This window comes from Ranitomeya imitator, chromosome 4 (assembly GCF_032444005.1).
Source record: "Ranitomeya imitator isolate aRanImi1 chromosome 4, aRanImi1.pri, whole genome shotgun sequence".
NCBI lineage: Eukaryota > Metazoa > Chordata > Amphibia > Anura > Dendrobatidae > Ranitomeya > Ranitomeya imitator.
The window spans coordinates 331,304,514-331,328,075 of record NC_091285.1 but is presented as its reverse complement, the minus strand read 5'-3'; the positions used below and the strand labels follow the sequence as shown (position 1 = coordinate 331,328,075).

General features: G+C 46.8%; 1 protein-coding gene across 1 annotated transcript in view; it reads left to right on the top strand.

Annotated features, from left to right (window-relative positions):
- SLC23A1 (solute carrier family 23 member 1) overlaps nucleotides 1-23,562 on the top strand; it is a 334,606-nt gene that overhangs the window by 273,631 nt on the left and 37,413 nt on the right. Inside the window, exon 13 of the mRNA XM_069764941.1 lies at nucleotides 11,771-11,914. Within this exon, the coding sequence (XP_069621042.1) occupies nucleotides 11,771-11,914 (144 nt within the window). The remainder of the gene's footprint in view (nucleotides 1-11,770; nucleotides 11,915-23,562) is intronic.

The following is a 23,562-nucleotide window of genomic DNA, read 5'->3' as shown; positions in this document are numbered from 1 at the left end:
GGAAACCTGGGGAACACCTTGGAGTGGAACACACCATCTCTCTACAGTGGAACATACCATCTCTCTACACCCCATACCCAATTTGTAGGCCTAATGCAGCGTAGTTTCCAACAACTACTAAACGAGAGCCGGAAGATCGAAGCTCAGGAAAGGCAACCTGGAGAACACCTTGGAGTGGAACACACCATCTCTCTACACCCCATACCCAATTTGTAGGCCCAATGCAGCGTAGTTTCCAACAACTACTAAACGAGAGCCGGAAGATCGAAGCAATGGAGAGGAAACCTGGGGAACACCTTGGAGTGGAACACACCATCTCTCTACAGTGGAACACACCATCTCTCTACGCCCCATACCCAATTTGTAGGCCTAATGCAGCGTAGTTTCCAACAACTACTAAACGAGAGCCGGAAGATCGAAGCAATGGAGAGGAAACCTGGGGAACACCTTGGAGTGTAACACACCATCTCTCTACACCCCATACCCAATTTGTAGGCCTAATGCAGCGTAGTTTCCAACAACTACTAAACGAGAGCCGGAAGATCGAAGCAATGGAGAGGAAACCTGGGGAACACCTTGGAGTGTAACACACCATCTCTCTACACCCCATACCCAATTTGTAGGCCTAATGCAGCGTAGTTTCCAACAACTACTAAACGAGAGCCGGAAGATCGAAGCAATGGAGAGGAAACCTGGGGAACACCTTGGAGTGTAACACACCATCTCTCTACACCCCATACCCAATTTGTAGGCCTAATGCAGCGTAGTTTCCAACAACTACTAAACGAGAGCCGGAAGATCGAAGCAATGGAGAGGAAACCTGGGGAACACCTTGGAGTGTAACACACCATCTCTCTACACCCCATACCCAATTTGTAGGCCTAATGCAGCGTAGTTTCCAACAACTACTAAACGAGAGCCAGAAGATCGAAGCTCAGGAAAGGCAACCTGGGGAACACCTTGGAGTGTAACAAACCCTCTCTCTACACCACGGAAGGGCTGATTCTTAGGAAGGAAGGCTGTCGGAAAGAAGCAGGGCGCGTCCGAGGGTGATTATATTCTTATTAGGTATATACTCACCCTCGGACGCGCCCTGCTTCTTTATTTGGAATGAATGTTTATTTGCAATGTGGTTTTGACTTACTCTATTTTTTTGGTAAATAATGATTTTATTATTTTCATTGTTTTGCATCTTCTTGGCAATAATATAAAGAAGACGCGACAGGACAACACTCGGTGGATGCCATATCTGTGTTTAAAATTGAAAAAACCTTTCAGTTAACTACTTGCAGGAGAAAGTTATTGTAGCTGGTGGCCATTTTTAGTACTGTACCAGATTTTTGTTGTATGTGTTTGTTTTTAATGTTAAAATGTCTGCATTTGATATCTCTCCAGTATTTTCTTTTTTATAAGCAAAATACTTATTTTTATATTTTCTGATGTTGGTTCCAGGGGTACACGGGCAGCAGTGGTGTGGTCAGTGGAGGCCTAGTGGAAGGAGTGACCGCAGACAGGCATCGAAGGCCTAAAATAATAACACATGGCTGTAGGCAATTTTAAATTGGTTCCAGGGGTACACGGGCAGCAGTGGTGTGGTCAGTGGAGGCCTAGTGGAAGGAGTGACCGCAGACAGGCATCGAAGGCCTAAAATAATAACACATGGCTGTAGGCAATTTTAAATTGGTTCCAGGGGTACACGGGCAGCAGTGGTGTGGTCAGTGGAGGCCTAGTGGAAGGAGTCACCGCAGACAGGCATCGAAGGCCTAAAATAATAACACATGGCTGTAGGCAATTTTAAATTGGTTACAGGGGTACACGGGCAGCAGTGGTGTGGTCAGTGGAGGCCTAGTGGAAGGAGTCACCGCAGACAGGCATCGAAGGCCTAAAATAATAACACATGGCTGTAGGCAATTTTAAATTGGTTACAGGGGTACACGGGCAGCAGTGGTGTGGTCAGTGGAGGCCTAGTGGAAGGAGTGACCGCAGACAGGCATCGAAGGCCTAAAATAATAACACATGGCTGTAGGCAATTTTAAATTGGTTCCAGGGGTACACGGGCAGCAGTGGTGTGGTCAGTGGAGGCCTAGTGGAAGGAGTGACCGCAGACAGGCATCGAAGGCCTAAAATAATAACACATGGCTGTAGGCAATTTTAAATTGGTTACAGGGGTACACGGGCAGCAGTGGTGTGGTCAGTGGAGGCCTAGTGGAAGGAGTCACCGCAGACAGGCATCGAAGGCCTAAAATAATAACACATGGCTGTAGGCAATTTTAAATTGGTTCCAGGGGTACACGGGCAGCAGTGGTGTGGTCAGTGGAGGCCTAGTGGAAGGAGTGACCGCAGACAGGCATCGAAGGCCTAAAATAATAACACATGGCTGTAGGCAATTTTAAATTGGTTCCAGGGGTACACGGGCAGCAGTGGTGTGGTCAGTGGAGGCCTAGTGGAAGGAGTGACCACAGACAGGCATCGAAGGCCTAACATAACAAAAATGTCAATACAATGGTATTGTCAGTTGCAGGCATTGAAGGATGTCAGCGCATAGACTAAACATTGGTGGAGCTGTGAGATAATTTTGCAAGTGGTAGAGCACTGTTTGAGCTGGGGTGGGGGGAAACTGTCTTGTGGCCGGCGGTACAGGCCCAGGGCCCCTCATATTACAACGGTGTGTCTGACGTTGGGTGCGCACCACCACCGCCAGAGACACTTTATTGTACTAGGAGGGACCCAGTGGCAGTGCCGTCGACCAAAAGCGGGCTCACCCACCTCTTCAGACAAACTGCACTCTCACGGGTGCTGTCGCCAAGTGTCGATACCACGGCCCCGTGTGGGGAGTTTGGCCATTTAGTGAGGTGTAAACATGTCGTATGCTGGACAATCAGGTGCAGAAAATTACGAGATTGGAAAAGGCATTCAGAATAGTCCACAGGCAAGACCTTTTCATAGGAAAGCTAGGTGTCAGCCGGGCAAGGTGGGGCAAAAGATTTCGAAATCCAGTTGTGGTTCATTTTAATGAAGGTTAGATCATCTACATTTTGGGTAGCCAGACGAGTCCTTTTTTCTGTTAGTATTGAACCTGCAGCACTGAATACTCTTTCTGATAGGACACTAGCTGCCGTGCAAGCAAGCTCCTGCAATGCATATTCTGCCAATTCTGGCCAGGTGTCTAATTTTGATGCCCAGTAATCAAATGGGAATGACGGTTGAGGGAGAACATCGATAAGGGATGAAAAATAATTTGTAACCATACTGGACAAATGTTGTCTCCTGTCACTTTGAATTGATGCTGCAGTACCTGTCCTGTCTGCGGTCATAGCAAAATCACTCCACAACCTGGTCAGAAAACCCCTCTGGCCAACGCCACTTCTGATTTCTGCCCCTCTAACTCCTCTGGTCTGCTGGCCCCTGCAGCTCGTGTGAGAACAATCACGGGCGCTGTGTGCAGGGAATGCCAGAAGCAAACGGTCAACAAGAGTTGATTGTTTGGTTGCTAATATTAGTTCCAAGTTCTCATGTGGCATTATATTTTGCAATTTGCCTTTATAGCGAGGATCAAGGAGGCAGGCCAACCAGTAATCGTCATCATTCATCATTTTAGTTATGCGTGTGTCCCTTTTGAGGATACGTAAGGCATAATCCGCCATGTGGGCCAAAGTTCCAGTTCTCAAATCTGCGGTTGTGCTTGGTTGAGGGGCAGTTTCAGGCAAATCCACGTCACTTGTGTCCCTCAAAAAACCAGAACCCGGCCTTGCCGCGCCACCAATTTCCAGTGGCCCCGGAAAAGCTTCCTCATTAAAAATCTAATCATCCCCATCATCCTCCTCGTCCTCCTCCTCCTCTTCGCCCGCTACCTCGTCCTGTACACTGCCCTGGCCAGACAATGGCTGACTGTCATCAAGGCTTTCCTCTTCCTCAGCTGCAGACGCCTGATCCTTTATGTGCGTCAAACTTTGCATCAGCAGACGCATTAGGGGGATGCTCATGCTTATTATGGCGTTGTCTGCACTAACCAGCCGTGTGCATTCCTCAAAACACTGAAGGATTTGGCACATGTCTTGAATCTTCGACCACTGCACACCTGACAACTCCATGTCTGCCATCCTACTGCCTGCCCGTGTATGTGTATCCTCCCACAAAAACATAACAGCCCGCCTCTGTTCACACAGTCACTGAAGCATGTGCAGTGTTGAGTTCCACCTTGTTGCAACGTCTATGATTAGGCGATGCTGGGGAAGGTTCAAAGAACGCTGATAGGTCTGCATACGGCTGGAGTGTACGGGCGAACGGCGGATATGTGAGCAAAGTCCACGCACTTTGAGGAGCAGGTCGGATAACCCCGGATAACTTTTCAGGAAGCACTGCACCACCAGGTTTAAGGTGTGAGCCAGGCAAGGAATGTGTTTCAGTTGGGAAAGGGAGATGGCAGCCATGAAATTCCTTCCGTTATCACTCACTACCTTGCCTGCCTCAAGATCTACAGTGCCCAGCCACGACTGCGTTTCTTTCTGCAAGAACTCGGACAGAACTTCCGCGGTGTGTCTGTTGTCGCCCAAACACTTCATAGCCAATACAGCCTGCTGACGTTTGCCAGTAGCTGCCCCATAATGGGAGACCTGGTGTGCAACAGTGGCAGCTGCGGATGGAGTGGTTGTGCGACTGCGGTCTGTGGATGAGCTCTCGCTTCTGCAGGAGGACGAATAGGAGGAGGAGGGGGTGCGAACGGCTACAGCCAATTGTTTCCTAGACCGTGGGCTAGGCAGAACTGTCCCAAACTTGCTGTCCCCTGTGGACCCTGCATCCACCACATTTACCCAGTGTGCCGTGATGGACACGTAACGTCCCTGGCCATGCCTACTGGTCCATGCATCTGTTGTCAGGTGCACCTTTGTGCTCACAGATTGCCTGAGTGCATGGACGATGCGCTCTTTAACATGCTGGTGGAGGGCTGGGATGGCTTTTCTGGAAAAAAAGTGTCGACTGGGTAGCTCGTAGCGTGGTACAGCGTAGTCCATCAGGGCTTTGAAAGCTTCGCTTTCAACTAACCGGTAGGGCATCATCTCTAACGAGATTAGTCTAGCTATGTGTGCGTTCAAACCCTGTGTACGCGGATGCGAGGCTAAGTACTTCCTTTTTCTAACCATAGTCTCATGTAGGGTGAGCTGGACTGGAGAGCTGGAGATCGTGGAACTAGCGGGGGTGCCGGTGGACATGGCAGACTGAGAGACGGTGGGAGATGGTATTGTTGCCACCGGTGCCCTAGATGCAGTGTTTCCTACTACGAAACTGGTGATTCCCTGACCCTGACTGCTTTGGCCTGGCAAAGAAACCTGCACAGATACTGCAGGTGGTGCGGAAAATGGTGGCCCTACACTGCCGGAAGGGATGTTGCGTTGCTGACTAGCTTCATTGGCCGAGGGTGCTACAACCTTAAGGGACGTTTGGTAGTTAGTCCAGGCTTGCAAATGCATGGTGGTTAAATGTCTATGCATGCAACTTGTATTGAGACTTTTCAGATTCTGTCCTCTGCTTAAGGTAGTTGAACATTTTTGACAGATGACTTTGCGCTGATCAATTGGATGTTGTTTAAAAAAATGCCAGACTGCACTCTTTCTAGCATCGGATACCTTTTCAGGCATTGCAGACTGAGCTTTAACCGGATGGCCACGCTGTCCTCCAACAGGTTTTGGCTTTGCCACGCGTTTTGGGCAAGATACGGGCCCGGCAGATGGAACCTGTTGCGATGTTGATGCCTGCTGCGGCCCCTCCTCCTCCGCTTCAGAACTGCTGCCGCCTGCACCCTGTTCCCCCAATGGCTGCCAATCGGGGTCAAGAACTGGGTCATCTATTACCTCTTCTTGTAGCTCGTGTGCAACTTCGTCTGTGTCACCGTGTCGGTCGGTGGTATAGCGTTCGTGATGGGGCAACATAGTCTCATCAGGGTCTGATTCTTGATCAGCACCCTGCGAGGGCAATGTTGTGGTCTGAGTCAAAGGACCAGCATAGTAGTCTGGCTGTGGCTGTGCATCAGTGCACTCCATGTCAGATTCAACTTGTAATGGGCATGGACTGTTAACTGCTTCACTTTCTAAGCCAGGGACGGTATGTGTAACCCGTTGTGTCGCCTGCTGCATTCTTCTCTGTTGTTGTTTTTGCTGAAGAGGACAAGGAAGCGACTTGTCCCTGACCGTGAACATCCACTAACGACGCGCTGCTTTGACATTTACCAGTTTCACGAGAGGAGGCAAAAGAGCTAGAGGCTGAGTCAGCAAGATAAGCCAAAACTTGCTCTTGCTGCTCCGGCTTTAAAAGCGGTTTTCCTACTCCCAGAAAAGGGAGCGTTCGAGGCCTTGTGTAGCCAGACGACGAACCTGGCTCCACAGCTCCAGACTTAGGTGCAATATTTTTTTTCCCACGACCAGCTGATGCTCCACCACTACCACTACCCTCATTACCAGCTGACAATGAACGCCCCCGGCCACGACCTCTTCCACCATACTTCCTCATTGTTTTAAAAACGTAAACAAACTAACGGTATTTGTTGCTGTCACACAAATTACACGGTGAGCTATAACTTCAGTATGAATATTTATCTCCCACTGATTGATGTAGTGATTTTTTCAGGTAGATTTTGGAACCCAAATCAAGCTAAAAAAAATAATAGGCTTTCTATGGCCCACAATTGGAGAGAGAGAGAGAGATGGCGCACCCAGGAGTCAAGACTGGCACACAAGCAGAAAGGGCAATATTAATCTCCCACTGATTTGTTTTTTTTTTTTTTTTTCAGGGAGACTTTAGGAAAAAAAAAATAGAATAAAATGATTTTTTCAGGAAGAATTTAGAAACCAAATAAAATAAAATGATTTTTTCAGGGAGAATTTAGAAAACAAATAAAACAAAAAAAGGCTTTCTATGGCCCACTGAGTGAGAGATGACGCACACAGGAGTCAGGAGTGGCACACAAGCCCAGAGGCCAATATTTATCTCCCACTGATTGATGTAGTGATTTTTTCAGGTAGATTTTGGAACCCAAATCAAGCTAAAAAAATAATAGGCTTTCTATGGCCCACAATTGGAGAGAGAGAGAGAGATGGCACACCCAGGAGTCAAGACTGGCACACAAGCAGAAAGGGCAATATTAATCTCCCACTGATTTGTTTTTTTTTTTTTTTTTTTTCAGGGAGACTTTAGGAAAAAAAAATAGAATAAAATGATTTTTTCAGGAAGAATTTAGAAACCAAAGAAAATAAAATGATTTTTTCAGGGAGAATTTAGAAAACAAATAAAACAAAAAAAGGCTTTCTATGGCCCACTGAGTGAGAGATGACGCACACAGGAGTCAGGAGTGGCACACAAGCCCAGAGGCCAATATTTATCTCCCACTTTTTTTTTTTGTTCCAGGGAAAATTTATAAACCCAATAAAAAAAATAATAAATAGGCTTTCTATGGCCCACTATCTGAGAGACAGAGAGAGATGGCACGCTTAGGACTGGCACACAAGCCCAAAGGCCAATATTAATCTCCCTTTTTTTTTAAGGGAGAATTTATAAAACCAAAAAAAAATAAATAAATAGGCTTTCTATGGCCCACTATTTGTGAGAGAGATGGCACGCTCAGGACTGGCACACAAGCCCAGAGGCCAATATTAATCTCCCACTTTTTTTTTTTTTCCAGGGAAAATTTATAAACCCATTAAAAAAAAAAATAAATAAATAGGCTTTCTATGGCCCACTATCTGAGAGAGAGAGAGATGGCACGCTTAGGACTGGCACACAAGCCCAAAGGCCAATATTAATCTCCCTTTTTTTTTAAGGGAGAATTTATAAAACCAAAAAAAAATAAATAAATAGGCTTTCTATGGCCCACTATTTGTGAGAGAGATGGCACGCTCAGGACTGGCACACAAGCCCAGAGGCCAATATTAATCTCCCACTTTTTTTTTTTTTTTCCAGGGAAAATTTATAAACCCATTAAAAAAAATAAATAAATAAATAGGCTTTCTATGGCCCACTATCTGAGAGAGAGAGATGGCACGCTTAGGACTGGCACACAAGCCCAAAGGCCAATATTAATCTCCCACTGATTGATTTATTGATTTTTTCAGGTAGAATTTAGAACCCAAATAAAGCAAAAAAAAAAAAAAAATGGGCTTTCTATGGCCCACTGAGTGAGTGATGATGCACACAGGAGTCAGGAGTGGCACACAAGCCCTGAGGCCAATATTTTTCTCCAACTGATTGATGTAGTGATTTTTTCAGGTAGATTTTAGAACCAAAATCAAGCAAAAAAATAAATAGGCTTTCTATGGCCCACTGAGTGAGTGATGATGCACACAGGAGTCAAGAGTGGCACACAAGCCCTGAGGCCAATATTTTTCTCCCACTGATTGATGTAGTGATTTTTTCAGGTAGATTTTATAACCCAAATCAAGCAAAAAAATAAATAGGCTTTCTATGGCCCACTGAGTGAGAGATGACACAGACAGGGATGGCACTCTAGCAGAAATGTCAATCTTAATCTCCCACAAAAAAAAAAAAAAAACAGGGAGTGTCCTTCAATTACTATCTCCCTGCAGTAATCTCAGCCAGGTATGGCAGGCAGCAATAAGGAGTGGACTGATGCACAAATTAAATAAAAAGTGTGTACAAACCAAAAAGATAGCTGTGCAGAAAGGAAGGAACAAGAGGATTTGTGCTTTGAAAAAAGCAGTTGGTTTGCACAGCGGCATACACACAGCAATGCAGCTATCAGGGAGCCTTCTAGGGCAGCCCAATGAGCTACAGCGCTGAGGGGAAAAAAAAAAAATGTAGCTTCCACTGTCCCTGCACACCGAAGGTGGTGTTGGGCAGTGGATATCGCTACAGCACAAGCGGTTTGGTGGTTAATGGACCCTGCCTAACGCTATCCCTGCTTCTGACGAAGCAGCAGCAACCTCTCCCTAAGCTCAGATCAGCAGCAGTAACATGGCGGTCGGCGGGAACGCCCCTTTATAGCCCCTGTGACGCCGCAGACAGCAAGCCAATCACTGCAATGCCCTTCTCTAAGATGGTGGGGACCAGGACCTATGTCATCACGCTGCCCACACTCTGCGTTTACCTTCATTGGCTGAGAAATGGCGCTTTTCGCGTCATTGAAACGCGACTTTGGCGTGAAAGTCGCGTACCGCATGGCCGACCCCGCACAGGGGTCGGATCGGGTTTCATGAAACCCGACTTTGCCAAAAGTCGGCGACTTTTGAAAATGAACGACCCGTTTCGCTCAACCCTAGTCAGATCTGGACTCTGCATGGCCAGGAAGTGTAGCTGGGCCCTTTGGTTACTGCACAGGAGTCCTTCGACGAACCGCTCCTTCAAGAGTTTATCTTCATCTTGCATGCTGTTTGGGTCACTTTGCTTGATGGCCCGCAGCGCCTGCTGCAGATTAAGGGCATAGTCCCATAAGCTATCCTGCGGCCGCTGCTTGCACCCATAGAACGTCAATTTAATTTCCGTAGCGGTGCGGGTGTCAAAGGTGGTTTTAAGCATTGCAAATACCTGTTGCGCAGTTCTCTTATCGCAACGGGCCATGACTTCACTTCCCTCAATGCCGCTCCAAAGAGTTGGCCGATTATCATATGAACTTTCTGAGGCTCTGTCAAGGGATAAAACTCGAGCAGGCTACAAATCCCCTCTCTAAAGTCAGTTAACGTATGGGCTTCTCCGGAGTATCGTGGGAGCCAGGTGGCTCCTGGTAGGTACGGCATAGAGAAGGGCATTATGGCTATTGTAGCTGCGGCAGTGTCTGGCTGGCTGATGGGCGCCGCAAGCCCCGCGGCATCTAGCGTTGATACCGGGTTGGTGGCTGCGTCCGCCACGGAATCTCGGAAGTGCCCCTGAGTCTGCAGCGGTGGCCGCCGCCTCCGCTCCCCCGGGATCCGACATGGCCGTTCCTCCACCTTGCTAACCTGCCGGGGCCGGGGTTCTCCTTCCGGGATCGGCGCCGTGGTCGGGGTTCCTCTTCCGGGATAGGCACCTCACCGCGTCTTCCTGCTCCGCGCTCTTTTCCAGCCGGCTCCACCCACGAAGTTATAGCTCCTCCCCTCGCGCTCCACACGGCGCGGCAATGGCGGATTTTTGGCAGCAAATAGCGATACACAGTCTTTGCAATTAGTCGCAGTTCAATCACAGTTCCAAGGCACACATGACCTGATCCTTCAGGCTTAAGTAGATCCTGTTCGTGACGCCAAGTTGGAGCGCCCCCAGACACAGGGCCGCGGGATACTCGGTCCGGGGTTGTCACGGTGGCTAGACCCGGTCCGTGACCCTGCTAAGGGGCATCCAATAAAAGGTGAGGAATAACAAGGACACAAGGTTGCAGTTTCTTTACCTTTTACTGAAGGTTTTCAGGATCCGCAATCCAGAGCACTGCTAACAGGGCTGGCTGAGACCGGCCGGTCCGAAGGCACATCCAGAGTTCCCTTTGCAGGTGGAAATCAGTGTCTACCTTCTAGCGCCTGTGTGTTGTAGTCCTTCCCTGCTGAGCACCACGGGATAGTCCTCACAACTGTCATATCTGTCCTCTCTCTTCTCTCCGTCCCCCAGTATGATTTGGCTAGGACGCACCTGTATGACAGGTAGGCCTGGAGTTATTCTGGGACCCTAGCGATGCTCGTCTCCCACGATTGCCTCCTATGTCCGTTCAGGTGATTTAAGTTAGACAGCCAACCTGTAGATAACTGTCCTGCCGCTGTTTGAAGTAATGCGTAGAGTCTGTTACTTCCTCGGTGCTCCGGCCACCGGCTATGTGCTTCAGTAGGATGTTGCCGTTCTCGGGGCACGACTCCTACTGGCTCTATCTCCTTTGTACTCTGATCCCGTTTCTCACTGCTCCACAATATCTTTCTCTTCGTGTCTTTCCTAAGATGCTGCCGCAAGGTAGTGCAGGTGCGGCTCTGTAACAATCAGTCCTTTCTGCTAGGCCCCTGTCAGGAACCCACCTCTGACAGGTCCTCCCTGGAGCTCGCCCAGGCTACTTTCTACCCTATCTTCCTATCCGACCCCTAGTTTTACCAGTGTGAGGAGTGACCTAGTAAATAGTGCCCTTTGCTCCCCCTAGTGGCCGGAGTGTGAAGTGTAATGTGTGCTTGTGATACCTGGCCAGATGAACTCCTTGAGTGCAATCAGACATAACATCACCCTCCTTAGCGGCAGAGCGACATTACTGCAACGACCAGGTCTCTGGGGCGCTGCACTATATTTTCAGAACAATTTATTCATAATCAAGTATGAGCACCACATGCAGAAATCCTCGTACTTTCATGCCTTGACATGCTACTAATTGGTTTATAAGAGGGTGACTGAGCAATGTTATTTCATGCTAAAGTGTTGGACGGGAGACAAGTTTGACATTGCAGGCTATGATAGCACGTTTAAGACACGTAAGTCACTCATAGTTGCATGAGCAACAAGCAGTCTCCTGTTGTCATGTTGAGAATGGCTCCAAGGGCACTTTGGAGAAATGGCTATAACACTGGTTTCATAACCAATTAATAATGCCAAGCTGTTAGTGTACCTGGAATAAAGCCTAAAGGGGTCCAGCTACTGGGAGCAGCCTTTTTGGTCTAAACGTGCTACCATAACCTACATCATTTTGAGGAATGCACATAAAAGAAAAACTGCTTTTTTGTTAACAATTTGTTCAAAGGTATTTACACAATGCATATTGTAATTCCTACTTTGATAAATTTGATGTAATTTATGATACTTATCTTTGATTATTTGTATACTATTTCAGGCATGATTACAGCTATTGGTCTGTCTAATCTACAATTTGTTGATATGAATTCATCAAGAAATTTATTCGTATTAGGCTTTTCATTGTTTTTTGGATTAGTTCTCCCAAACTTTTTGGACTCAAATCCCAACTACATTAAAACAGGTAAGAAAAAAAATCCTTTAATAATACGTAATAATGTTTAAAAAAATAATACTGTATAAGGTCCTATAAATTATTTAAAAACTGTAAAGGCTTCAAAGCAGGGCCGGACTGGCCATCTGGCAATTCTGGCAAATGCCAGAAGGGCCTGTCTGGTCATGGGCCACCTTGTCTGCTACATTGCTTACAGAATCGGTGTTTGCAAGACTCCCCGTACTGTTAAGAGTTGTGAAGGAGCACAAAGTCGCTGACTCCATCATTTACCCCAGTAGGCCACGGGTATCATTAGAAATATTGGTCTTGTAGTAAATCTTCCTTTCCTCCCTTCAGGGTAATATTAGTAATACTGTATATCCCATCTGGTTCATGGGGACGGGAACAACATGGGCCTGTGTGATTTCAAATGCCAGGGCTGAATTTCATCCCCAGTCCGTACCTGCTTCAAAGAGAATCTGTCATCAAAACTCAAATTAAACCATTGATACATTCCTGTAGGGGACATAGCTCCCGTAGAAATCATACTTGTGTAGATCTTATATATGTTGTTCTCTATAAAAATTGTTTTATTGAATATGTAAATGAGGGATCTTTGGTCCAATACGCCACACGTCCAATTATGTTGATTGACAGCATTTGCTTTGAAGCACTGCCTGAATTAAGCCCTTCACACAATTACCCTGCAGGAGCGAAGGTTTCAGCATACACACAATGTCAGACAGGAGAGGGGACACAGTATGAAGTGGTCGCTGTAGACAGGAGAGTGTTCTGAGCTCTCAGCTCCAAAGCAAGTGCTTCAATAAACATAGCAGGAATTGCAAAGGATTGGATTTGAGGTGGTGGAATGGTGCATTCAGCCTTTGGTCATTCTAGGGGTACACTTAATTTACATATCCAATCCAGTGAGATTGACCCCTCATTTCAATAGCCAATAAAACATAAATTATTTAAAACAATTGTGGTAGAGCGCCTCACTCACCTCTGTGTCCAGTTATCTCTGGAACACTGTCTCTTTAAGAAATTTCTTGGTTTATTGTAGCAGCATAAACCAAGCTTAAAAGTGAACACAGCCCTCCGGGCAAAACAACAAGACAAAGAAACAAAAGAAAGAAAACACAGTGCTTTTTCCTAGCAGGATCAGACCGCTAACACACAGCAATGTGCACGATTCAGTCAGGGCACACAACTCACTGGAGTCCTATCTCTCCAGGAACCAATGAACATTGGAAGCTCTGCCAGTCAGCCATTTAAGCCCTGACCTTGTGATCCCTTCTTCATGTGACTGATCACATGATTCTGACATCACACAGGTCCTGGCAGTTTTTGAGGAGGAGATACGTGGACATTCTCCTTCCCTCTCTATGAATGTCCACTAAAACCAGCCCATTATATAATTTTGTATATACCGTCCCAACACGCAGTGCTGGAGGAAACTAATTTGGTTTCAAATCACTGACGCGATCATGCACAGTGAGACATATCTTCCCTCTATCACTTCACCAGTGACTCTGTCACACAATGTAAGTCAAATATTCACTACTAGTTTGATTTTTAAAGGGACAAAGTCCCCAATATAAAAGTTTAAATGGTTTAATTTGAGTTTTGGGTGATGACAGTCTCCCTTTAAATGTCCAATGTAAGATTTTGGGCAAAAAAATTGAGAACTGATACTCCTTACCTATCTGTGATTAGGTACTTGGGGCCCAATTCATCAATGTGTTTTAGGCCAGAATTCCTAAAATTTTTCAACTTTTTTAGAAACTTAAAGTTGCGCAAATATTTTGCAACTTTTGGTCCTTTACAACACTTTCAGCTATATCTGTAGAAAGTGCACATGCCTAATTTATGATCATTTCCATCAGTAATGTTTCTAGCATTGGCTCATGGCAGTTGAAGGATTCACTAAATTCATTCAGAGGCTTATGATGACTCTTAATGAATTTGTCTCATTTTACTGCAGATGACAGTTCATTGAGACTGATTTATCAGGCCCTTAGTAATTTACACGCAGTATTTTTATTATTGGTATGTTTCAGAGCTATAGTATCAAAATATTTATCGACAAGTCCAAATGCAAAATCAGGGGCGGACATACCGCACCAGGGAGCAAAGGTGGGGGGGGGCCATACAGCACAGTATACAGAGGTGGAGGGGGCCATACAGCACAGCATACAGCTGCTGTGGGGCCACTAAGTCAAGATTACAGGCGGCAGTGAGAGGGGCCCGGTGTCATGCAGCATCGGGCCCCTTTCTCTCCCATAATCACGTGACTACCCAGAGCCGGGGAGAGAACGGTGTGCAGAGTTCAGGAGTTTAAAAAGGGGGTGTGTCATGCAGGGAGAGATGCTGGTCAATGAGCGTTCCCCACCAGACTGGCTGCGGTCTCTGTCCTTCTACATGGTGAGTGCTCACCTGTAGTCATGTGGCCCGGGCACAGCACACAGGGACAGCAGTGGAGGAAGAGCAGGACTTACGTTGTATCCCCTGCCCCCTACACTGTTCTATTCCCAGCAGGCTGCAGCATCTCCTCACAGAGAAGAAGTCAGGGGAGAAAGCTCACTGCATGGGACAGCGTGGCAACACCAGGGGGCTAATATCAATCCTCTCTGCTGGGTACCCCTCCCCCATAGTGGATTTTGCTGCCTTCTCCAGCTGATCTCTGCACTATGAGGCTGTCACGATATTGTATGAAATGTAATATAATTTTGTAGCTTTGCCTGTTAGCACCCATGCTGTGGGCTAAAACCCCCCCTTCTCTATGTGTTTCTGTTTGCTGAGATGTGTTTGTGTAGATCCCAAACCCCTCATGCCCCTCCCAGAAGAATTTTTATTGCGCTTGGAGCTGAAAGCCGATCTCCCTACATTGCTCACTCTCCCTCCTCTGTTGTGAATTCTGTGGCAGAGCTCCCTCCTGTGGTCACAAGTGGTACTTTGGCTGGTTCTCTCTGTGAGCTTCCGTTGGTGGAGGAAAGTGGTACTGCGGCTTCTGAGTTTCCTTCCTCAGGTGATGTGGTGAAGTCGTTAGGTGCTGCTCTATTTAACTCCACCTAGTGCTTTGATCCTGGCCTCCAGTCAATGTTCTAGTATTAGACCTGTTTCCTCCTGGATCGTTCATGTGGCCTGCTGCTCTGCATAGCTAAGTTCCTCTTTGCTTTTTGTTTGCTGTTTTTTTCTGTCCAGCTTGTCAATTTGTTTTTTTCTGCTTGCTGGAAGCTCTGGGGCGCAGAGGGTGTACCTCCGTGCCGTTAGTTCGGTACGGAGGGTCTTTTTGCCCCCTTTGCGTGGTTTTTGTAGAGTTTTGTGTTGACCGCAAAGTTACCTTTCCTATCCTCGCTCTGTTCAGAAAGTTGGGCCTCACTTTGCTAAATCTATTTCATCTCTACGTTTGTCTTTTCATCTTAACTCACAATCATTATATGTGGGGGCTGCCTTTTCCTTTGGGGTATTTCTCTGAGGCAAGGTAGGCTTATTTTCTATCTTCAGGCTAGCTAGTTTCTCAGGCCGTGCCGAGTTGCATAGGGAGCGTTAGGCGCAATCCACGGCTGCCTTTAGTGTGGTTGGAGAGGATTAGGGATTGCGGTCAACAGAGTTCCCACGTCTCAGAGCTCGTTCTTGTTTTTTGGGTTATTGCCAGGTCACTGTATGTGCGCTGACCTCTATGTCCATTGTGGTACTGAATTACCTTTCATAACAGTACTGGAAGCCCAAAGTACTAATGATTCTCAATAGAGGGAAAAAAGAAGTTCTGAGACCATTTTTTTTTCTCTGCACTGTGTTTTGCCTTTTTTTTCCCCTAGACATTTGGGTGGTTCAGGACACAGGTGTAGCAATGGACATTAAAGGTCTGTCTTCATGTGTGGATCAGCTCACGGCAAGAGTACAAAGTATTCAAGACTTTGTGGTTCAGAATTCTATGTTAGAACCGAGAATTCCTATTCCTGATTTGTTTTTTGGAGATAGAACTAAATTACTGAGTTTCAAAAATAATTGTAAACTATTTCTGGCTTTGAAACCTCGCTCCTCTGGTGATCCAGTTCAACAAGTTAGGATCATTATTTCTTTTTTGCATGGCGACCCTCAGGACTGGGCATTTTCTCTTGCGTCAGGAGATCCTGCATTAAGTAATATCGATGCATTTTTCCTGGCGCTCGGATTGCTGTACGATGAGCCTAATTCTGTGGATCAGGCAGAGAAGAATTTGCTGGCTCTGTGTCAGGGTCAGGATGAAATAGAGGTATATTGTCAGAAATTTAGAAAGTGGTCCGTACTCACTCAGTGGAATGAAGGTGCGCTCGCAGCTATTTTCAGAAAAGGTCTCTCTGAAGCCCTTAAGGATGTCATGGTGGGATTTCCTATGCCTGCTGGTCTGAATGAGTCTATGTCTTTGGCCATTCAGATCGGTCGACGCTTGCGCGAGCGTAAATCTGTGCACCATTTGGCGGTATTACCTGAGCTTAAACCTGAGCCTATGCAGTGCGATAGGACTTTGACCAGAGTTGAATGGCAAGAACAAAGACGTCTGAATGGGCTGTGTTTCTACTGTGGTGATTCCACTCATGCTATCTCTGATTGTCCTAAGCTCACTAAGCGGTTCGCTAGGTCTGCCACCATTGGTATGGTACAGTCAAAATAAATTTCTTCTGTCTGTTACCTTGATCTGCTCTTTGTCATCGTATTCTGTCATGGCATTTGTGGACTCAGGCGCTGCTCTGAATTTGATGGACTTGGAGTATGCTAGGCGTTGTGGGTTTTTCTTGGAGCCCTTGCAGTGTCCTATTCCATTGAGAGGAATTGATGCTACGCCTTTGGCCAAGAATAAGCCTCAGTACTGGACCCAGCTGACCATGTGCATGGCTCCTGCACATCAGGAGGTTATTCGCTTTCTGGTGTTGCATAATCTGCATGATGTGGTCGTGTTGGGGTTGCCATGGCTACAAGTCCATAATCCAGTATTAGATTGGAAATCCATGTCTGTGTCCAGCTGGGGTTGTCAGGGGGTACATGGTGATGTCCCATTTCTGACTATTTCGTCATCCACCCCTTCTGAGGTCCCAGAGTTCTTGTCTGATTACCGGGATGTATTTGATGAGCCCAAGTCCGATACCCTACCTCTGCATAGGGATTGTGATTGTGCTATCGATTTGATTCCTGGTAGTAAATTCCCAAAAGGTCGACTGTTTAATTTATCTGTGCCTGAGCACGCGGCTATGCGGCGTTATGTGAAGGAGTCTTTGGAGAAGGGGCATATTCGCCCGTCATCGTCGCCATTAGGAGCAGGGTTCTTTTTTGTAGCCAAGAAGGATGGTTCACTGAGACCTTGTATAGATTACCACCTTCTAAATAAGATCACGGTTAAATTTCAGTACCCCTTGCCATTGTTATCTGATTTGTTTGCTCGGATTAAGGGGGCTAGTTGGTTCACCAAGATAGATCTTCGTGGTGTGTATAATCTTGTGCGTATTAAGCGAGGCGATGAGTGGAAAACTGCATTAATACGCCCGAGGGCCATTTTGAGTATCTAGTAATGCCATTCAGACTTGCCAATGCTCCATCAGTGTTTCAGTCCTTTATGCATGACATCTTCCGAGAGTACCTGGATAAATTCCTGATTGTGTACTTAGATGACATTTTGATGTTCTCGGATGATTGGGAGTCTCATGTGAAGCAGGTCAGAACGGTGTTTCAGGTCCTGCGTGCTAATTCTTTGTTTGTGAAGGGATCAAAGTGTCTCTTTGGTGTTCAGAAGGTTTCATTTTTGGGGTTCATCTTTTCCCTTTCTACTATCGAGATGGACCCTGTTAAGGTCCAAGCCATCCATAATTGGACTCAGCCGACATCTCTGAAAAGTCTGCAAAAGTTCCTGGGCTTTGCTAATTTTTATCGTCGCTTCATCTGCAATTTTTCTAGTATTGCTAAACCATTGACCGATTTGACCAAGAAAGGTGCTGATTTGGTCAATTGGTCTTCTGCTGCGGTGGAAGCTTTTCAAGAGTTGAAGCGTCGTTTTTCTTCTGCCCCTGTGTTGTGTCAACCAGATGTTTCGCTTCCGTTCCAGGTCGAGGTTGATGCTTCTGAGATTGGAGCAGGGGCTGTTTTGTCGCAGAGAAGTTCTGATTGCTCGGTGATGAAACCATGCGCCTTCTTTTCCAGGAAGTTTTTGCCTGCTGAGCGAAATTATGATGTGGGCAATCGAGAGTTGGTGGCCATGTAGTGGACAATTTGACTTTGTCCCAGGAGAAGGCTCAACGTTTCGCTAATCGCAGATGCTGTGTGGGTCCCCGACTTCGGGTTGGGGACTTGGTTTGGTTATCTTCTCGTCATATTCCTATGAAGGTTTCCTCTCCTAACTTTAAACCTCGTTTTATTGGTCCGTATAGGATTTCTGAGGTTCTTAATCCTGTGTCTTTTCGTCTGACCCTTCCAGATTCTTTTTCCATACATAACGTATTCCATAGGTCATTGTTGCGGAGATACGTGGCACCTATGGTTCCATCTGTTGATCCTCCTGCCCCGGTTTTGGTGGAGGGGGAGTTGGAGTATATTGTGGAGAAGATTTTGGATTCTCGTGTTTCAAGGCGGAAACTCCAGTATCTGGTTAAGTGGAAGGGTTATGCTCAGGAAGATAATTCCTGGGTCTTTGCCTCTGATGTCCATGCTCCCGATCTTGTTCGTGCCTTTCATATGGCTCATCCTGGTCGTCCTGGGAGCTCTGGTGAGGGTTCGGTGACCCCTCCTCAAGGGGGGGGTACTGTTGTGAATTCTGTGGCAGAGCTCCCTCCTGTGGTCACAAGTGGTACTTCGGCTGGTTCTCTCTGTGAGCTTCCGTTGGTGGAGGAAAGTGGTACTGCGGCTTCTGAGTTTCCTTCCTCAGGTGATGTGGTGAAGTCGTTAGGTGCTGCTCTATTTAACTCCACCTAGTGCTTTGATCCTGGCCTCCAGTCAATGTTCTAGTATTGGACCTGTTTCCTCCTGGATCGTTCCTGTGGCCTGCTGCTCTGCATAGCTAAGTTCCTCTTTGCTTTTTGTTTGCTGTTTTTTTCTGTCCAGCTTGTCAATTTGTTTTTTTCTGCTTGCTGGAAGCTCTGGGACGCAGAGGGTGTACCTCCGTGCCGTTAGTTCGGTACGGAGGGTCTTTTTGCCCCCTTTGCGTGGTTTTTGTAGGGTTTTGTGTTGACCACAAAGTTACCTTTCCTATCCTCGCTCTGTTCAGAAAGTTGGGCTTCACTTTGCTAAATCTATTTCAACTCTACGTTTGTCTTTTCATCTTAACTCACAGTCATTATATGTGGGGGCTGCCTTTTCCTTTGGGGTATTTCTGTGAGGCAAGGTAGGCTTATTTTCTATCTTCAGGCTAGCTAGTTTCTCAGGCCGTGCCGAGTTGCATAGGGAGCGTTAGGCGCAATCCACGGCTGCCTTTAGTGTGGTTGGAGAGGATTAGGGATTGCGGTCAACAGAGTTCCCACGTCTCAGAGCTCATTCTTGTTTTTTGGGTTATTGCCAGGTCACTGTATGTGCGCTGACCTCTATGTCCATTGTGGTACTGAATTACCTTTCATAACACTCCTCCAATCTTGAATCAGCTAGAACTGGTATAGAATTTCTGTAAAGACAGGAAGTCCTTTGTTCCATTATAATAAGATATTGGGCCAATGATTTAGGCTAGGAACATAATAAGTCCATTTTGCGAATCTCCATCAGATCTGTCGGCCACAGTAAGCCCGAGCCTCTGAGCCCAACGGGTACAGAGTATGGACTTCTCCGGAACTGGGTGTCCCAACGAGCCCAAATTTGGTCTCATTAGAAAGCCAATTTTAAAATAAGATGAATGCTGGATGTGTTATGATTCTGACACGTTCAGTAGCGAAAATACAAGAATTATAAGAGTTGTTGGAGTAAACTGTACAGCTGAGGAGAGGGGAGGGCGATGTTAACTCAACCCTTTTAGTGACGTCACCAGGCTGCAGCTATAAGTTTTATGCAAGGCACCTAGCAGTTAGTCTTACCTGAGGAGCTCTTACTGCCAGCCCTGATGAACTGGGATATTTGGAGCTCTGCCCACTAGCCTGGTTTTGCCTGAAATGACCTGAAAACAAGTAAGTGTTAACTTCTCATTTAATCCCTGTTATTTTATAATTACCTTTGTACATAATTCCAATTGTCTCTTTTGTAACATCCTGGTAATATTTTGATAAAAACTGCCTAATCTTTCGGAGTAAAATATTTAAATTACTAATTTCATTCTTCCTGCTCTAAAACATACCCTAAGTCTTCTGAAGGGAATTATGCTACTGTTTTGGGTTAGCTTCAGACCCGTTAATCGAAGCTGGTGGCAGCATACCTTGTCCTGGGCTTTTGGGAGTAGCGATGGCGGCGTTGATAATTATTGTTCCTGCCTGAGTGGGAGTAGTGATATCGCCTCGCTGCAGCATGCCCAATAGCCAGTACATAGCAAGCAGCCTTTCTGGCGACTAATTACCCTAGGTGCAGTACCTAATCTGACCGAAGGGGGGCGCCAGAGAGCTGCAAGTTTGCAAAACTGTAAAGCGGGATATACATAAATCGCTGCAGTTCGTGTTATATTGCAGAGCAGTGGGATAGCTAAAATAAGCCCCTGCGGTAAACTAAGAGGTCAATAGCCTTGTGTGTGTTTTCAACACATTGCAGCAGTGGAGGGATAACTAAGATATGCCCCCCTGCACATGTGATAGCCGTCTGTTGGCCTAAAGTCACCCCGATCCGTGACATAGGGGTGACAGTCACGGTGTGAATCGTGACAGAGGCCGACCTCCTCCACAGCTCATCTGAACACCTGATGTCTTAGATAAACATGTGTGTGTTTGCATTTGTACATGTGTGTGTGTATGTATGTATAGTATATGTATATATGTGTATATCTCTGTGTAAGCATTGTAGGGGTTGTACTCGCTCGGATGCATAGGAGGAAACAGGAGGCACATTCTCTTCAGCGTTCATGTAGGTTTATTCACTCCATAAACCACATAGCAACATGAACAACAGGTAAACAGTCTTACATCAGACGGAAAAGTCCTTAGTGTCCATAGTAGAGCTCCGCTCTCTCTCAGACCTGTAGGCATTCAGGCTGTGCCATGTCCAGCACGTAGGCTCTCCAGCCTAAAGATGGTCTCTGTGTGTTGTTCAGGACACCTGTCCCCACGTGGAACCGTCCAACACACAGGCCACTCTGCAGTGTCCAGCCAGGACACATGGAAGTTTGTCCACCCTGACAGACTGACAAACACTTTCACACCACGTGCCACACACACCTCTTTACATAGGTGTAACCACACCCAGGAACCCATCACATGATTAGACATGTGGTTGTGACATCACCACAGGTCCTGAACCACACATAGATAGGCATGGTTCTCCCCCTTACCCAGGGGTGAGGTATATGGGTAGCCAGACCCTCCCATCTCTCATAGCTACCCGTAACCCGGACCCAAATATACCAAACAATTCCTCATTGCTTTATGTGTATTAAAGAAAACACTCCGGGTTACATCACAGCGACAAGCCTTCTCTGTGATACATACCTCCCGTCGACTATACACCCTTTAGCCACGCTACATACCTCCCCCTCTGCCTAAAGCCGTGGGGCTTGGCACTTGTCCTAAACTGACTAGAGACCCCTCTCAGTCGTCCCTGACAGTCAAACCATCTGTCTGTCAGGGCCTGTTTTTGAACCCTTTCGTCGGCATTCACCATCCCTTTCCGTCACATCCTTTGATAACGATGACCCCTTGTCATCTCGTCTGCTATAGGATCTCCCGCTTAGGTCACTGAGCCCTGAACTAACTGTGGAGTCACTACTTCTAACTGTTCCATCTGACCACCTTCGGTTCTCTCTCGGTTCTTGATCTCTCCTATTGTCTTTCTTCGGAGAGCAGCTCTTCACTTTACCTCTATATCCTCTGTTAACTTCAGCTTGAGGACTTCCAGTCTTTAGAGAACCTCTTTGCCTCTCTAGACCACGAGTTGAAGGTGGTGGCAACCTGTTTGCCAATCCTTGCAGCTCTATATTGATCTGCTCCCTCTCTCGTCTTAGCTGCTCTATCTGTTTCCGGTATGCCACACGATACCCCAGGAGCATTTGTATATTCCCAAGGCTCTCCATGGATCCGACGACAAGGAATGGAACCATCCCATCTTCACCCACAACCTGGGCTTCATCATCAGCCGGAATGCTCACTCTCATAACACCTGACCTATTCACCATCTCTTGCATCACCTTGCCAAATCTTCCGATGACTTTCCCCACCAGACCCCTGGGCACTTGCACGACATCTTCTACAATACCCAACCGACTTTGAGCTTCTCTTGCTAGCTCCAGACGTCGAGTGGCCTTCAACATGATCTTCAACATGATCATTTGTTTTGTGCGGAGGCATTGTAGATGCATCTCTCTCAGGACAGCCACCCGCTTCACTGTGACTTCCTTAGTGGACAGTATGACCAGTTGATGGGTCTCAGGTGCCCAGTGCACCCTACACGTGTCGACCGCCTTTTTAAACACTTCATGCACCTCCTCACTGGCACACGTTTCTTGCATGTCTTTGGGTACGTTTATTACGCACTTGAAGATCAAAGTCTCATCTTCTTGGTCATATCGTTGGACCTCCTCGTCCTCAGCGTAAGCGCAGTTTTTCAAGACCTCGATGTCCTTTGTTCGGCCATCTGCGTGGCACTTCCCTTGCTGGATTTCTTCCTCCATGGAGGCCCCTTCTTTGGTCAGCCTCTCCAGCTCATGCTCCTTCATAGCTATCAGATCGGGAGAGTGCAACAGTTTGATTTCTCGGTCATCCGTGGATTTCTGAGGCTGTTGATTAGTCTCCTTTGTCTTGAGCTCTTGGAGAACTTTATCTTGCTCCTTTACCAAGCAGCGATGCTCATCCTCTCTCTGGAGAAGCTCCTGCTGATTCTTCTCTTGGGCCTCTCTGAGCACCTCCATATCTTTTAATAGGGCCTTATTTATGGTTTGACATGCTGACAGGTGACCTCTGAGCTCAGAGACTTCCTTTTCCAGCACACCCACTCTGTGCTCAATCACCTCTCTCAGGACCCTTTCTCGCTCAACTATTTCTTTAAGCAGCTCTATCTCATGGTCCTGCTCTCTTTTGGCCAGCACATGTCGCACCATCACCTCTTTAATTAGATTTTCAAATGGGGTCTCTTGCCCACCCACACTCTGCCTCTTCAGAGTTCCACCTGTTTCTTCAGCAGCATGTACTTCATCATACTGAGCCACTTCACTCTTTGCGGGCATTGCAGATGTGGGTCTACTACAGGTCTGTTCTAGCCCCAGCCCGTCACTAACCACCTCAGTGCTAGGGTTTGTCAGAGATAAAGTGACCCCCTCATCAAGGACAATAACGTTATCTGCACCTGACCCTGTCTCTTCCTCATCATCTTTCTTCTCAGAGGGTATAACTTGTCCCACCTTTCTGTGGCCCCCGCAACGTGATGAAGATCTGTGATTTTTACTCGGCTCCTCCTTACTGCACTCCTTTCCCTTTGTGCTCGAGTCACAGTCTGAATAGGAGTCACCCCCTCTCACTCTGTCATCCTGGAACAGCAATTCCCCACTTAAACAAGTGTCAGACCCACATTTTCTTCCGGTCACCCGTAACTCTGGA